The sequence below is a fragment of the Phalacrocorax carbo genome, chromosome 15 (assembly GCF_963921805.1).
Source record: "Phalacrocorax carbo chromosome 15, bPhaCar2.1, whole genome shotgun sequence".
Classification (NCBI taxonomy): Eukaryota; Metazoa; Chordata; class Aves; order Suliformes; family Phalacrocoracidae; genus Phalacrocorax; species Phalacrocorax carbo.
In genome coordinates this window covers 15,320,019-15,336,802 of record NC_087527.1, presented here as the reverse complement: position 1 = coordinate 15,336,802, position 16,784 = coordinate 15,320,019, and the positions used below count along the sequence as shown (strand labels likewise).

Here is a 16,784-nt window from a genome sequence, read left to right as displayed (position 1 = left end):
TCATCAGGTTACTCAGAACTTCCAACATTTCTCTCTTGGCCTTTTAAAGAGTTTTATGTTATATCAAAGAGGCCAGCAAAATATATTGCAAAATCATTTAATCATCATTATTTTATGTGCAAGTAATTGAAGTATTTCTGGTACTGTGTAAACCTGTTGTTAGATCAGAACTATGAGTTAGTTAAAATGCATTACTTGCAAACAGCAACAGTAATGCTTTTAATGGCAACCACTATTAATCTCTCTGCCTTTATTGGTATTTATCCCCATATGGTTACTTTCAAGTATCTGCCTGTAGAGTACAAACCCTTTATAATGCTTATGAAGCTTTGAATGGATCCCGCCAGTTTAATGAGGCTTGGCTTTTATTAAACTAGCTCATTTCCAAGCAAACATCATAATCACCAGGGAGTTCCTGGCACCCTCCTGCATAAGGCAGTGGTTTGTACTGATCGCTGCTAGGGACGGGATGCTGATAGAGAGGAAACATTGCTCTCATGCAGCATTACGAATGTTGATTTGACATTCCTGTTTGTTTGGAGGGGACTTGCCAAGGCAGAGGAGTGGAAGCGATGGGGGAATGGAGAGGCTGAAAACAGGATGTCTGGCTGACAGCAGGCGCAAATCTAATGCAGGAGCAGCTTGGGGAGATGAACCTGGCCACTTTGAAAGCCAGCCACATTGAGCTCACTGCCCTTCTGGGAAGGGATCTTTAGCTGGTGTGCCTCCTAGCTAGGAGTAGCTGATGGAGGTGCTGTGTTAGAGCAGGAGAGAGGAAGTGCAGCATTCAAAGAAAAATGATCTGTTTGGGAAGCACAGTAGGGTCAGAGCAAGGCATGCTTGTTCTTGGCTTTCTGGGGGTTGGGTGATGGTTTTTATATGACCAGAAGTTTGAGCACTGTCCTGAATATGTTTCCAGGTGACAGGTAAATTCCGTGGGGGAGTGAACCCTTTTACCCGAGGATGCTGCGGAAATGTGGAACATGTGCTCTGCAGCCCCTTGGCTCCAAGGTAAGAGAAATGCTCTCAACGGGGAACGAGGTAGCTGGGACAGAGGAAGAAAATGTGCTTGGTTGGGCTTAGAAGTGAAAGACTGTTGATGAAATAAACAGGGAAGTAAAGCAAAGCACTCCTGAAGGCAGAGTTCTGTGGTAGCTGCTTCACTGTTGCATGGCTGTAACCTGTCCAAGCAGTTGCTCTCTTCTTGTAATTCATGACCCTCATCCCAGAAATGTTTATTTGGAAAGAGCATGTCAAATTATATCAAGAGCTGACATCCTTGTCTTCACCAACTTGTTTAGCCAGTGGATTTCAGTAACAAGGTAAGTTTTCTGTCTGTTATCATATTCCCAACCATGACTATTTGCACTGTACAGTCAATGTCCAGTCTGCTGGAGAGAAGGGAAGAATCTAAAATCAGCCTTTCTCCTTAAGACATAACTCTAATTTAAGGCTGCTGGGGTTTTCAATCTCACTGGCACTTTCACTATCATAAAACAGATTTTCAATGAGGTCTGCATCATCGAACTTGGGATTTTATTTATGGCTTTCTATTTTTGGGGAAATGGATTCATCGTTTCATTAAAATCAGGATTTTAATGCAGTAGATCAGATGGAGTATAAATATCCTAGGTGCTGAGCTGTCCAGCCTGCAAACGTGTTAGTAATTGTACTACAAGAAGGCTTATTTGAGCCTTTTCTGGGTGTTGAGCAATTCCAGACCCTGACACTATTATGTCTTTTTTTGGTTTTTTTTTGTCCCCTTTGATAAGCCACAAGTAAGTCCTAAAAGACTGTTGCATGTGTTAAGGTGAAGACACTGGAATAGCTGCCTCTCAAACTTACCAAATGTGAAAATCAAGTCGAGATACTTTAAGAGAGCCAGATATTAGAAGCTGGGAGACACTCCTGTTAAGAGAGGGGTGTGAGTACTATCTATCATCACGGCTATTCTCAGGCTTTCAGCAAGCAGAACGTTTGTGTTTTGTGAAGACCTGTCCAGATTGTCCTGTATATTGAAAGTCACTGAGCCATCACTATCAGAATGTCCTGTTCACTAAATAAAACAGAGAAAGCTTGTGTGTGTATTGCTATTTGTATGTTGTAGGGCCAGTGCCCAATTGCACTTACAGAATTCTAGTCCACTGGAAGGAAATTATATATCTAAAGTCAGCCATTTCCCTTCAGATTTGTTGCTTCCTATAGACCTGTTCCTTTTACCTCCATTTATTTGAACACTCTAAACATGCTACAGAAACAAATCACCCTGTACTAAGCTAGAACTGACAGCACATCGCCTTCTCCATGTTAACTCCCCATGTGCTGGGTCTTATTCCCCCAGTCACCATCTTCCACCGCAGGGAAGCTGTTTCATGTTAACTAGGTAAGGTCTAGTAAATTGCTGCCATTGGTGGTAGGCCTCTTTTTCTCTCTTCATGTGAACTGTGCTCCTGTCCATCGGTGCATCAAAAATTGCTTGGGTTTTTTAATGCATCCTGTCCTTTTGCTCACTAAAAAAAGCATTCATCTTTTTATTTCTTTTTAATTATTACATCCACTGAAATAAATGGAGTTTGCTCACCTAGATTCTGACATATTCTTAAATCATACCCTGGAAGCAGGAAGATTTTCTCATCGCTATGCCTTCTTCTTAGGTTATTGTTTATTTTAATGATGACTGTTGAACAATTAATCAGGTACATAGTTGAGCCCAAGAAGAAGCAAGCTGTGAGTGTGAAGCCTCCTTTCCTCAGACCCGATTTATCTGAGCGACAGATCACAGTGAAGATCAGTGACAATGGGATCCAAGCCAACCTCAACCGGAGCAAGGTAAGGCAGCCTTCAAGTGCTGCTTTTGAAGAGCACGGATCGAGCATTTTCAAGCCTGGGAATGAGTTTGTCATTGAAAATTTCTTTGAGATGATGCATTTTTTGATAAAACAGTAGAGGTTGAGTCCTTGTATTACACTTCATCCTCTGAAAGCAAACAAAAGGTTCAGCAACAGCAGTTCTTGATCCAGTAACAGCCCTTTTTGCAGCTCTGCAATGGAATGCCTCTGGGCATCTTTTGGAAGAGGCGGCTGTTCTTTGCAATAGTTACTTTCTGTCCCACGAGTTGCCGCCTCTTAGTGGTCAAATTAATTTTAATGAACCTAACACTGTGCAGGAACTTTGTACCAGCAGGTCAGCTGTTCTCCTTCAAAGAAGGGTTTGAGCTTCCAGACTGCAGGAAGGCTTGTGCTCCAGTGAAAGGAATATTGGCTCAGAAGCTGAGTTCTCTTCTCTCCTCTTCTTTTTTCAGTTTCTCCTGGCATGAAATAGAGAGAAAGATTTGTTTAGGTCATAAAAAAAAGCAGTGGATCCAAAAGAAGCCCCCTTGCAAGACTTTTGTGGATAGTTACTAGTTACACTCTTTGGATAGTTACTTGCTGAGAGCTGCCTAGAGAGTGCTGAAAAATGCTAGAAAACACCATTGTCGTCTACCATGGATTAACTAGCATGATGATAATGTTATTTAGCATGCCGAGTAGACTAGGATAGTGTAGTTTAAATTATACTGGCTTGTTATGACAATGCCAATTTTACACATGACAGTCCTTGTCTGCAGTGGATGCTAAATCATGTTTGTCATTCTAGGTATAGGTAGTTCTTGTTCTGCAGTGCATCATGCACTCTGACATGTGCTGTTATTTAACCAAGTGGTGGGTAATGATTGATTCTTTGGTTGTTTTCAGTCTAAAATTAGCCTGGAAGGTCTGGAGGATAAAAGTATGGATGTGCAACCACCTCTCCCACCCAAAGGAGATCCAAGCAAGTACTCTGAGCTAAAAGGGCAGCTGGGGACCAGTGAAGGTACAGTTGCACGATCAGTGTTTTATTTTTATTAATAAGAAAATATTTCAGCCTCTTTAAAAGGCTTCTGGTGCGCTTTCAAAACAGTAATGGGATCTGGGTGAAAGGTTTTTTTCTATTTATAGGAATTCTGAGCTAGGGGAATAAACAGCAGGGAAGGGAGAGAAAAGTCAGCTTGAAGTGGTTCGTTCAAGCCTAGGTACCAGTTTTGCAGAGTTTTTAAACACCTTCTTAAATTTTTGATCAATTTTGAAATTAAAAATGTAATTTTGAACTCAGGAATGAGAAATATTAGCATGAAATGCTTAGGCATTACAAACTGAATTATTTCATTTATGAAAATATGAAATTAAGGCCTTGATACTATTAAAAAACCTCTTTTTTGGGGGGGGGGGGACACGGACAACACAACTAGTAGCTGAATTCAACCCAAATATCTAGTATTTCAAGTTAGAGAAAAATTACTACTCACCAAAATATGCCACCCCACTTAATGTATTATACCTGTTTCTTCTGTTCAGATTGCTGATCTGGCAGCAATGTACTATTATTTCCACGGGAACCCCATTGATTTTGGTGGAATTCTGCACAAATGTACACCAAGTTTTATTCTTTGCAGAACAGATCTGTTCGCAGAGCACTGTGGATAGCAAGGCACTGGGGTGATAGCTTTCTGTCCACACATTTTAATAGAAAGTCCTTTTTTCCTGTTTCTTTTACAGAAGGTGGCCTTTCACCTAAACTTATCAGCCCTCCTACACCTGCCATGTACAAGTATCGGCCATCTTTCAGCAACAATCCCAAAGTCCACTACCATGCTACAGCTGAGCAGGTGAGTGAGCCTAGGAGAATCTGCTCCCAGCTAACACGGGGCAGCATGGAGCTGAGGACAAATTCACCGCAGGGCTCTAGTGAATGTCAGAGTATAAAAGTAAATAACAATGCTTGGCACTGCGCAATAGTGTATATTTTCACTATGCTCCTTATGAAAACATGTCCGCTTTCGCAGCTTTCCTCTGTTGAGCTTGACGCGTCTGCCCTGCTGACAGGCGTGCACTGCTGCTTTGCCAGTGCCTTGGCCTGATCCTGAGATGCTGAGAAGTGTCACCTCCCATTGGCTTCTCCTGACATAGGTGCCAACTCACATGCACTTCAAAGGGCTGGGCATGCTTAGCGCTTTTCTGGATCAGAACTTTTAGCCAACAGACAACATGCTCCTTGAGGCAACATTCCTTAAGATGTCAGCTTGCAAAACAGAAAGAACTTTTAAACCATCCTAATAGATATTTTAGTTAAAATTGATGGAAGATTCCTCATGTTTGACTTTGACTTTCCTTAGCACCTTCTCAGTGCATTTGGGTTATATGGAAAAAAAAAACAACCAAACCATCCTAACACTTGGCATCATTTCCTCCTATCAAGAAAACCGAGGTGCAAACAATTAGAGAGACTTGCTCTGGAATTTTAACTGTTTTCTCTTTTGCTTAGGAGTTTTTAAACAGTTTACACTGTTTCCTTTGGAAACAGAGTGCAAAACTAAGCCCACTGCTAATAGGCTTGTTTTTCTCACCTATTGCTCATGGATTTGTTGGAGATATTCCTTGCCCACCCCAGAACCTGAGAACGGCAGTTTGAAAACCACTGCTCTAACCTGTATATTTGCAAAATGTATCCAAGCCTTCACAGACCAGTGGAGATACCCTTAAAACACACATACCACACACAATGCATGTTTCTTACAATTAATTTCATCAGGTCCTCCAGTGTCACCCCTGCAATAACAGGGTGATATAAGTAAGGAAATGAAAATATGGTAGAGATATGTCATTGACTGCAGCAACCCTGGAATAAGACAGAATGTTTCTTAAATGGTAAAGAAAACTCTTCTACTATCCTTCTTGTTTGGAAAGAAAGATGGTGATAGATGGTGGAATTCCAGCTACCACCAGGTTCGAGTTTTAGTCTTACTGCAAAAATTGTAAATGTTATTCTCGGGATTTGGCCACTTAATGAAGAAAAGATTGGCATATGAAAGGGAACATAAGAACAACAGTGTGATCACTGTATCCAAAAGGTTTCATATCCTATCATCTTCACTTTATTACATGAGAAATGGCTTGACATCCCATTCAAAATATTTTATTTACAGGCATTGGCTAGCAATTTTGAGCTGTGTAAGCAACAGTATTTTGGGTCATGATGCCAAAAGTCAGAGAGCCGTGGAAGGCAAGCTTGTTTTATTCATTCAGTACGTAGCCATTGATGCAATATAGATACAGGATAGGTTCTGATTAGGCCAGGAGACTGGGCAGCACTATGAAACAATAACAGGCTACAGCATCTTCACTCTGAGGGCTGCTGTTTCAATCCTAAGCTAAAAAGATGTTGCTACTATAGGCTGACTTGTGCAATTTTATGGTAGTTGCAACTTTCTAGTAGTCAAGTGGGAATATTACAAAATGAGGTCAGCTGGCAAGCTGATAGGATAGCCTGCATTTGTCTGCCAAGCCATATCTAAGTATAAGGTACAGAGGGAAAGAGACTGGCTGGTGTGAGGAATATTATGCTGTCTCTTCTGTATTAGTTCTTCAGCTTGTCAATGTAATTCTGCTTTTGAGCAGTGAAAGCTGTTAGGGAAGAGGGATCGGGGCACAAATATAAGCTACATCATTGCTCTCCTCCTCCTCCTCCTTTACAGGCTGTCACTTGGTCTCCTTTTTCCAGAGAAGGCCAAATTTAGCACCATGGTCTGGAAGATAGTGAGCTGGTTTGCATATTTCCCTATCTTGCAGCTCAAAGAAAAAAAATTGAAGGAAAAATTCAGAATAAGCCAGATTTTTGCCAGTTAGGCTTTTTTGGATAATTTTCCTTTAAAAGAAATTAGGTAAAGAACAAATTGCATTGACTGCATTTCTGCTTAAATATGTGACTGATAATAATTCTTTGTTTGCAGAGCCAATGTAGCCAATTTATTGTACATTATGGCAAACTCTTCCTTAAAAATAACCGCAAAAATTATTTGCTTAGCACAGAATGGTGTTTTAAGTGAACAGAACTGTAAGCAATCTTTCACAGAATAAATCAAAGTGAAGTCCTATCTGTTTTCAGTGCACGTAAATAAATTATGGTCTACCTTTCCTTCTCTGATGTGGCCACTCTCTCCTACACAGGCAAAAAAAAAAAGAGAAAATTGCTTCATTTTGTTGTCTAAATGGTGGGAAGCAGCCTTGCTGCTTTAATTTTGCTTAATTTTGAAGACCTATGACCAGAAATTCAGAATTACTGAATATTCATAGCTCTGAGTAAAGTTGATAAGAGTGTGCTGGTCCCCAGCGTGTTGAAATGAAGCCAAAAGTATTTCTGACTGCGCCTGCAAAACCAGACATCCCTCAACTCAAGAGCTATTTGTAGAAAACTTCAAGTGCTTTTCCCAAGGGCAGTACTATCAGATTGCAATCTGATCTACCTTGGCTGAGACTTGGGTCTCAGTTTAGAAGGGTTCTCATTCTGTGTTTTCAGTGTTCACGTATTGACATATCTATTACTGTCAATATGATTTAGCACTTATTATTAATAATTCCTCCTTGCTTCTAAGGTGCTTCTCCATACGCTGAACAGGATTTAGGAGATTCCTTATAATGAAGCTGGGTCATAGCTGGGCTGAGAGTCTGAGAGAAGACCTCCAGCTTGTTTCTTCCTGTGCACTCACCACGGAGAGCAAACCTGTACTTACATGTCATTGGCTTCTGTTTCTCATATTCACCTCTGTTTTAGATCACCATGCAGGAGGGACACAGTCAAGGGGCTCTGATAGAAGAGGATGGCGGGAGCCTTGATTACCAGTCCGAACCCAGCTTGGACATCCCCAGCTACCGGAAAAGCTCCCTCCACAAGACCTATCAGTCTTCCCCACTTCAGATAGATTCCTTTGCCATCAATTCACGATCCCTGAGCCTGAAATCTGCTGGCAGGAGAGGGACAGACAAAGTGCCCCTTCATCCAATAAAGTCTGAAGGGGCGGCTTCCACCCCTTACAAAAGCATCTTTTCTCCCAATTCCCTGTCAAACAGAAATGGGAGTCTTTCATATGACAGTTTGCTAAACCCCATGTCGCCCTCGGGGAGAAAGTGCATCACCCATTCTGCGGTCAGCTCCGTTGGGTACCATTCCCCATATTTATCAGCCAAAATGTGCCATCTACGGGGGAGCGAGCTGCAACGCCAACCACCGCAGAGCTTCAGCCCAGTGCTGGGGGGTCCAGCTCCACATCAGCGAGACCCCTCCCCAGTCCGCTACGATAACCTTTCCAAAACCATTATGGCATCCATCCAGGAGAGGAAAGAGATGGAAGAGAGGGAGAAGCTCCTCCACTCACACCCTGATTCAGTGTTTGCAGACTCAGGGGTCTATGACACCCCTAGCTCTTACAGCCTTCAGCAAGTCAGCACACTCTCTGAAGACCCACGCAGCATGGCAATGAGATACGGATCTAGAGACAATCTGATGGCTGCTACCAGTTTTAGCACAAGGAACCCTATACTGCAGTCCTCAGTGTCTTCACTCTCAAGTGCAATGACAAGAGCACCAAGGACTTCCACAACTTCTTTGCAAGCTGATTTAGCCAATAATAATGTCCAGTCCCATCAAGCACTACAGGGCAGGGTGAGCAATGGCTCCTACAAATCCCCAGGCCACCAGGTCCCGTCGTCCCCCACAGGGATGCCTAGGTCACCCTCTTACGGAGGCCCAAAGGCTGTCTCGTTTGTAAACACTGTGGAAATCACAGAGGTGCAATCAGTGGGAGCACAAAGGTACGTACTGCTTTAGGTGCTGCTTAGCAATGTGAATCTGTTTGCAAGCAAGTGCAGAGCTCTTCGCTGGAGGCATGACCCAGATTACGTGTTTGCTGTAGGCCAGCAAGGGTGGGAGGCTTGTGGGTGCTCTTCGGTTCTGCGACACCCTCGTAGCCACCTCATCATGACAAAATCTTTGCACATTTGCTGTAACTTGAACTTCAGGTGGTCAATTAAGTTATAAAAGTCATAGTTTTAGATCATAGACGTGATTTAGTGTCTTTGCTGAATTGGATAATTGTTTGCAAGATACGAGGCAGATTATCCCTCCTGTTATGCACAAAAGGGTGGAGATGTTTTAGCTCGCAGACTAAAGGGAGGCTGGACCCAGCCATTGCTTGGGCACAGAGGCAAAGCTGGGATCACAGCACATACAAGCAAACCGTGCACTAAGGGAAGCAGGGGCTGAGATCAGTCCTGGGAATTGTGCTGGGCATAGAAGCTCTGTATTTAGCTGTGTTGGGTGTCCCATAGTACAGAACTGGTGATAAAAGCACAAACCATCTTGGCATTGCCTGCCTCATACCACCTCAAGGAGGGCCTCACTGCCTCCTTCCTTTCTGTGAGAAAGCAAGGAGAGAGAGGATTTGCTGTGCTGAGAGCCTGAGTAAGTGGTATCTGAGCAAGATCCTCAGCTGCAGCTTCTGCATGTGCTTATCTTCCTCCCTCTTCCTTCTGGAGACGATAGGGCTTGGAAAGTTTGAAAAGAGCTACGATCCCCCCGAGGATGCGGTATTTCAGCCAAGTTGGGGCCTGGAGGGCTCATCAGAAATATCTAGGTTTTCTCTGGATCTGGCACTTACTGCACTATGCTGTCCTCTGGTTGAGGTCCCACGTTTCTCACTGCAGTATTATCCAACATTTTTGAGAAAGTTATTGAAATATGGGAGAACCATTATTGTAGGTCTCTTGAAGTTTAGTGCCAGCAAGTTTTTCCTCAATGTTTTCAAGTGAATTGTAGTTGTTAAGATGATCTGTCTACTGGTGGGAGATCTAACTTTGAGGAGCCATTTTTTCTTCTTCATGTGTGTTAAAGAAACGAGTCTCTCTCAGTGAAAGAAAACCTGTAGAATTTCTTTTGCCTCTCTGCCCTCTGTTTGAGACCTGGATGTGTCAGCTGCTGCTGTAGGAAGGATACTAATATAAAAAGCTGTTTGCCTTTTCTTAGTCTCTGGTTCTTGGTTATGCTGTCAGCCTGTCAGTCCCACTGCTTTTACGTTGTGCTTGTTTAAAATGTAGAGCCTGTAAATTCACTTCAGTTCAGCTCTTTGAAGTAATGAAAAATACAGCGTCTGGCAAAAGTGGTCTAGCTATTAAAATAGCTACAGATCCCATCAGATGTTAAAGAAAGTTGGAGACATACGATACAATTGCAGAGGATCTTTTTTACTAAAGTTCCTGAAGGCAAGTACCTAGATTAATGAATGAATGGATGAATAAACTCTGAAGTTTTTTACCTGGTGAAATAAACCTCCCACAGGCGCTCTGTGCTTTGTAAACCTAGCACATTTTCTCTGTCAGTAACTCTACAAATGAATTTCCCTTCTCCCCTCTCCCCTAACACTCTCCACCTCCCTTCTGCCTTGTTTCAGGATGCAGACTCTGTTCTTCAGGAGAATTTCAGCGCTGTATTAGGGCTTTTATAATACTCCGGTGAGGCAAATGTAGAATTTGGTCCCTGCATATTTTGGCTGTTTGGGGATACAGCGGCATTTTACAAAACCACACAGTATTTTTAATATATTTATGTATGTGTGTTTTGCTGGTTCAGATAACGACAACTCCATTCTTCAGTGCACGCACAGCTTAAACACGTAGCAGAAGCCAGGCTGGTGTGAGCTGATGGACCTGCTGCTCCAGCTCCAGGGTACAGCTGTCAGACCAGGTTGCCACATAAAAAGCGCTTTTAGTTTTGGAGCTATTCTGAGCCTATTGAGAGCTGTGTAAAAGTCCAGGGTAGTTTGTTTTGTTTTGCAGACACATGTAGAGAAAAAAAAAAGCCGTTTGAATACAGTTAATCCATTAAACCCTCTGGCCTCCAGAAGAAGTCAGGGTGGTCTGAAATAGCTTAGGCTGCCTCAGTTTGCAGGCAGACAGGTGTTCATTTCTGGAAGGTATTTCAGACCCTGGTCACTGCTGCTGGCATAAGCCAGTCTTAAACTTCAGGCTGAGGCAAACCCATGCAGACATCCACTGTGCAGGAGTAAGATGTGAGAAGAGAGCAGGCTGCAGTTGCGCTGGCACTTCCAGAACGTACACAAGTTCTTTGGTAGGCTTTTATCTAATTACTTTGTGAGTCCTGGGGACGAGACACGTTAAGCTTTAGGGAGTAGTGGCCTTGATTTAAAAGATCTTTTCAGGAAAGCCTGTTGTCTGTGCTCCCTGGCAGTAGGTCATAAGAAAGAAAATTATTTTAAAGCATCCATCCCGAATATGGTCTGTAATTACAGGCATTGTAGAGCGCTTCTGACCTGATTCAGTTTGTGTCTTCTGTCATAAAGAAGTCTTATGCTTCACCTCTCTTACGCCTTTCAGAGATCAGCAATATAATTTTGTTTAACTGGATATTTAACTGGGAATTGTTTTTTCTGAGTGTTTTATTTCTGATTGTAAGACACAGTTTGGCTTAAGGTCAAGAGGGGCGACAGTTAAACCCTCCTGCATCCTACAAATGCTTATACAATTAGTTTGGTTCAACAAAGCATTTAAGCAAGTAATTAAATGAATGAATATTAGCGGGGTCTGGTCCACTAATCTAAAGGCCAAATGAATTCTCTCATTTCAGTGGCTTTTCATCAAGTATATTGGCTTCAACCAGGTTGCTCCCATGCTTGAATATTTTGCAGCACTGGGACTAGGGTAACAGGGATAATGGTGCATCCTGAATGAAGCCATTCTGCTATCACGCTTTGGTCACTAACATTGCATCTTTTGGTATTGCTTTTGATGCAGGGATGACATGCAGTTGAAGGCACCTCACAGTAAAATAAATGGACAGCCAAAAGGAATATCCAGGTTGGGTTCAACATCAAGTTCCCAGGGGACGCCTGTCAGCCCTGCTAGACACTCAAACGTTAAGAAGGTGTCTGGAGTTGGTGGAACCACCTATGAAATTTCAGTGTAAAATAAAATTAATTAAAAATAAAGAGCCATCCACTCAGCCAGCCATGAAGCTAGGAGCACTGTGAAGACTCAAATAACAACAAAGAAGGAGCAGCAGCAGCCGGCCACTCTCCTTTTCTTGTTTTGGGTTTGTTCTGCTTTCATCTTTCTCTTTTGGCCAAAAACCAGCTGCAGCCTTATTCTTGAGGGAATAAAATTGTACAGTCCATACACTCTTCTGAACTGAGAGGTGGGAACTGGCTACGACCTAACACCACAACCACAGAGCGGATTTCTTTCATGCAAGAGAGCGCTAAAGCCATTGTGCGTGCATCTGTCCAACAAACCTGTTGTGTACCAGTTGTGCTGTGAAAAAGTATGGTCGGTCCAGGATCACTCAGTTTCTCCCATGCCCCTTCCCAGCTCTTCTGGCCAGCGATGTGTCCGGCAGGAGTCAGAGGCCCGACTGCTGTTTTCCTACCGACACGGAAAGCAGGCTCCCTGTGCTGTCAGCCTGCGTGTGCGAGAACTGCTCTGTGTCCCCCGGGCGTTGCAGGCCGGGGTCCTCCTCCTGGGAAGGAGCAAGGCAAGGGCACTTGGGCCACGAACGCCGTGTCATCTTTAAAAGCCTCCCTGGTCCCAGATGGGGGCAGGAGAAAGGATAGCAACAGCTTCTCATTGTCTGCCGTTCGCCTCCCTGTGTGAAATTGCGCGTGTGTGTGTGAGCGCGCGTGCGCGTGTGTGCTTGTCTCTCGTGGAAAAGGACCACAATACCAGTAAGGATCTTCCACTCTGACCTCTTGCTCCCTCTGGTTTTTAAAAGCTTCTCTGACTCGGAGACAAAACCAAGCAGATAAAAAAGGAAATGTTTGGATGGGAACATATTTTAAACAGCCGTCAGCTGCTTTCCCTGCACCCTCCTTATTACCTGTTGGATTTAGGCAATAACATGGTTTACTGCCTTGCCCTGGTGCCGTCTGTGTAATCCTGCAGCAAGGTTATCATGATCTGTTGAATTTACAGTGTGTGTAACTGAGCCAAGCATACATCTAAAGGATATAAATTTTCTGTCTGCCTAATTACTAGCACATTCCCTCTGGTCGTCAATACTGTTAGACAAAGGATTTTCCATTTGGTTTTTTTTTTTCCCCTGGGGAACAACTTTTTAAAATAGTATCAATCAAACCTATTTAACATTCTGAGGTCTCCTTTTCCTGTTTCCAGAAAACTACATTTACTTTGTTGGATTTAAGGACAACTTTACTGTTTAAAAAAACAAAAACAAAAACAAAAAACAAAAAAACCACAAAAAACCAAGAAAGGGGTGCATTACTTTTGTCACAAATACGAGGACTCTGGCAAAGCTAATTTTGGGACAAATGGAAATTTTTTTCCATTCCTTATCTGCTTTTCCTTCCCATTCATTTACCACCTCAGAAGTCAAAAGTACTGAGATCTGGACCAATGCTATCTAGCCAGATCATGTGTGCAGTTAAGAATATCCTGAGCGACAGTTGCCAAAGTCACTAAAAACGATCATTTATCACTGAGCCAATCAGCATACGAAACCTCAACTCCCTACCTGGTTCTCCTGGTGAATAGTTTTGACTAGAGAGCTAAGTTCATCCTTTTTCAGGATATTTGTTTCAAGGGGTTGAATCCTTCAGTCCTTGACTCTAACGGAGAGCTCTCCAGATATTTGGTAGCAATTCAGAATGCATTGATAGCATCTTACGTGTTCTCATGTATGTTGAGATTAATTATTCCAGAAGGCAAATATTGACAGTTTTGCCTGGTTAAAATTTATCTTTTGATTTGATAAATCTTGACGTCTGCTGCAATACATACTTATTACATCCCTTGTATATCACATCATTTTTTGGAGAGGAAGGTTGAAGAGAATGTCAGAAAGTTAATCATCTCTCTGTGTAATGCTCTATGTTGCCTGAAGGGAGAAACCTGGAAAGCAACGCAGCTGCAATAGGCCAAAGTTATGGGAGAGCGATCTAGAAATCAGTGTGCAATTTACTGCCTTGATGATATTTTAAATGCCTACTGTAGGGACGTTGCAGAGCAGAGAAGCAATAGTCTTTCTATGCAGATTTGCTCACTGGCATGTAGAATGTTATCTTTAGTTGGAGGCACCCTGGTGCCAGGAAGATGCTGGCAAACTGGATCAGGTACAGATGGAGCAATATATATTAAAAGACTGGATGGGCTGGCTGATGAGAAGATTTAAAGGGCTAAAAACATGTCACTGGCTAAGCAATGAAGTGGAAATTGAGTATCATACTTTCACAAACATGTTAGTTAAAAGATGTAAAACCAAAGGTAAATCAAAGGGTTGTCACTGGTAACCAACGGTTTACATTTAGAAGGGGGCAGAAAAGATGGAGGGGAAGAAGCAGTGGAATAGTCTTCCAAGGCAGAGTATTGGAGACTAACTATCTAGGACAGTCAAACGGTATTTGGATAAGTCATTAAAAAAAATTCTGTAAGAGGTGAGCCTGCAGGGGCAAGGGGCTAGACCAGATGGCCTTATAGATTTCTTCCATCTTTAACTGTTACTAATCTGCAACTCTACCCTGATGTTAACTCCTCAGGAAGATGCAGTACTTCCTCAAGGACTGGAATTCACTCTGGTGCATAGAGTATCCACAAGACTTACTTGTTTTTAAAGTATCACGTATGCCACATGTAAGCCCTGAAAAAGAGGGGCTATGTGGCACACTGAATTTGGGCTAGGGAGCTGGACAAGGGCACATTTTGTCGTGTATCTTTGAGTACGTACATGACATTCATGCAAGCAAGGCTGAAAATTTGCACCAGTGTAATATTTGAGATTTGCATCCCAGTGATGCTCCACTTTGATCGTTCTTTCTCCTGCATTTATAAATGAAAAAGCTACTGAGGAACTTGAAGGGCCAAAGAGCCTTTGAAGTTAACTACATTAGTTCATGAGAGAATTTCTCAGTAAGACTAAACACAGTATTGTGTGTATAAAGCACTAATATCCAGGGTTATTTTGACACAGTTCACGAGGGGTAAGGGAAGAAAGCACGAATGCACTGTGTCATTACAGGTTCGGATGTAAGGATTATGTATTTTGTGAGTAGTTTTGCCCACAGCTGGGAGACGTTCGACTTGTTAATAGGTTTACAATGGTACCAAAGCATTTTTGTTTTTTCCTTTAGAGGTTTGCATATAATTCAGTGCACGTAGCCTGGAGTAAATTATTCAAATCTTCTGAAAGAATAATCTCAGCAGAACTGTTAACAGGAGATTGCATGCAGCACATCCAGCCTCATTTCCATCCAAGGCACTGAACACGCAGCTATTTTCTCATAAATGTAAGTGTCTGCTTCCGTAGCTCCTGTTGCGGGACTGGGGACCTATTTATTGAGTGTAATTGTGGAGCAGAATCCAGCCCAAGTTAAAGTATAGTTCTTCAAGCAGTTTACAGTTTAGCAGTAAGGTTCTTCTGCCCAGATAGTCTCAGTTTTTACAGACACTGCGGGCCAAATCTTCAGCTGGTGTAAATTGGTGTGGCTCCATCAAAGCTCATTTAAGTGATGCTAATTTACAGTAGGTGGGGATCAGCCATGAAAACCCAGCACAAGTTAACACATCTTGTAAAGTAGCTTCTTTCTTTTTGTCATGTTTATTTCATGTTTCAGAAGTCTTAAATCTTTTCAACGTGTTTTTATTTTTAGCTGTGGATTGTATTACTTATTTAAAAAAAACAGCAATAGATTTTGTTTAGTTTATGCATCAGTTTTCATTGCATATTGCATTTTATTAGCCGTTCGTTCCCTGTTCATATGCTCCCATTTAGCCTCCAGGTTTTCATTGTAGTACGATCTGCCTTGAAAAGTTGGATCTCTGTATCTTTAATTGTATAATATATTGAGTATTATGAAATTAAATGTACCTTACTACATGGGTGGGAGAGAGAGGAAATATTTTTACTTGAAGCCTTAATATTTTCTTTTTTTACTACTTTGTTTGTTGACCTCATAGGAAAGTCTGAATAGCAAAGACTTTGAAACTCTGGGCCAAATACTGCACTGATACACAATCAGCATTTGGCCCCCTGTGTCAAAACTGGATGCAGACATACCCTGAAGTGAACAAGGGAAAAAGCCTCAGGGTGGCATATTTTCCTGAAGATCATTAATACAGCCTCAAAATGTGTCCATAAGCAAGTACGTTAAAGAAGTCTTCAAGTCTTGAGTTTTTAAGAAAGGTGATAGCAGGAACTGCCCTAGTATCTTACATTTGCATTTTCTTTTAAAATTAAACAAAACAAATGTAATTACTTAGTTTGGTTCAAGTCGGCTCTAAGGGTTGCACAGAGCTATGTGTTAGTAGCAGTGTGCAGCAAATGAACCGTGTTGTGTTGCTGTTCTAAAATTGCTAACCAAGCATAACGTTACGTCAACTTGGCCTAAGATAATCACCTCGCGGGCGTTATAACGGACGTTCCTCAGATGATGCCTATTCTCCTATAAGCCTAATGTGGAAATTGCAATGTGGTTTTCTTTGGACTATATCTATGGTCCAGACTAGAGATATAGATATAGATATATATATATATTCAATATTTTTTTGTGTGTGTGGGAAAGATGGGGTCAAGGTTGCTGTCTCTGACAGTCTGGAAAGTTAATGTCGAACCGTTTTTATGGTCTGTATTTCACCTGTTCTGCCACCTTGAATTGTTGGAATGTATCTGTGCAGGCTTTGTGGAGCTCTGTCTGTAACCTTTTTTGTGGCTCTCATAATACATATATATTTTTTAAACCTTTGAGTCACTTCAGTATTTTAAAGTGTCTGGTTTCCCCCGATGAGTTACGATGCTTCATGGTGCGCTGCCTTCTTTCGCTTCCACTTGTGCAAAATGTGAACTGAAATAGTAGAACTGGGAAGGCCGGTTCCAGTGCAAAATCTGCGGGTGAGAAAATATTAAAAGAAGTGATT

At 42.1% G+C, this 16,784-nt stretch overlaps 1 protein-coding gene across 3 annotated transcripts in view; it reads left to right on the top strand.

Annotated features, from left to right (window-relative positions):
- The window catches only part of ZDHHC8 (zinc finger DHHC-type palmitoyltransferase 8), a 116,855-nt gene extending 101,797 nt beyond the window's left edge, over positions 1-15,058 (top strand). For 2 of the 3 annotated variants that reach the window (XM_064466537.1, XM_064466535.1), the window contains 7 exons: positions 920-1,011; positions 2,342-2,383; positions 2,697-2,829; positions 3,735-3,852; positions 4,575-4,684; positions 7,627-8,663; positions 11,658-15,058. In XM_064466537.1, coding sequence (XP_064322607.1) covers positions 920-1,011; positions 2,342-2,383; positions 2,697-2,829; positions 3,735-3,852; positions 4,575-4,684; positions 7,627-8,663; positions 11,658-11,829 — 1,704 coding nt within the window. In that variant the 3' untranslated portion in view covers positions 11,830-15,058. The remainder of the gene's footprint in view (positions 1-919; positions 1,012-2,341; positions 2,384-2,696; positions 2,830-3,734; positions 3,853-4,574; positions 4,685-7,626; positions 8,664-11,657) is intronic. The other variant, XM_064466536.1, reaches the window with a different exon arrangement.
- The last annotated feature ends 1,726 nt before the right edge of the window (positions 15,059-16,784 follow it).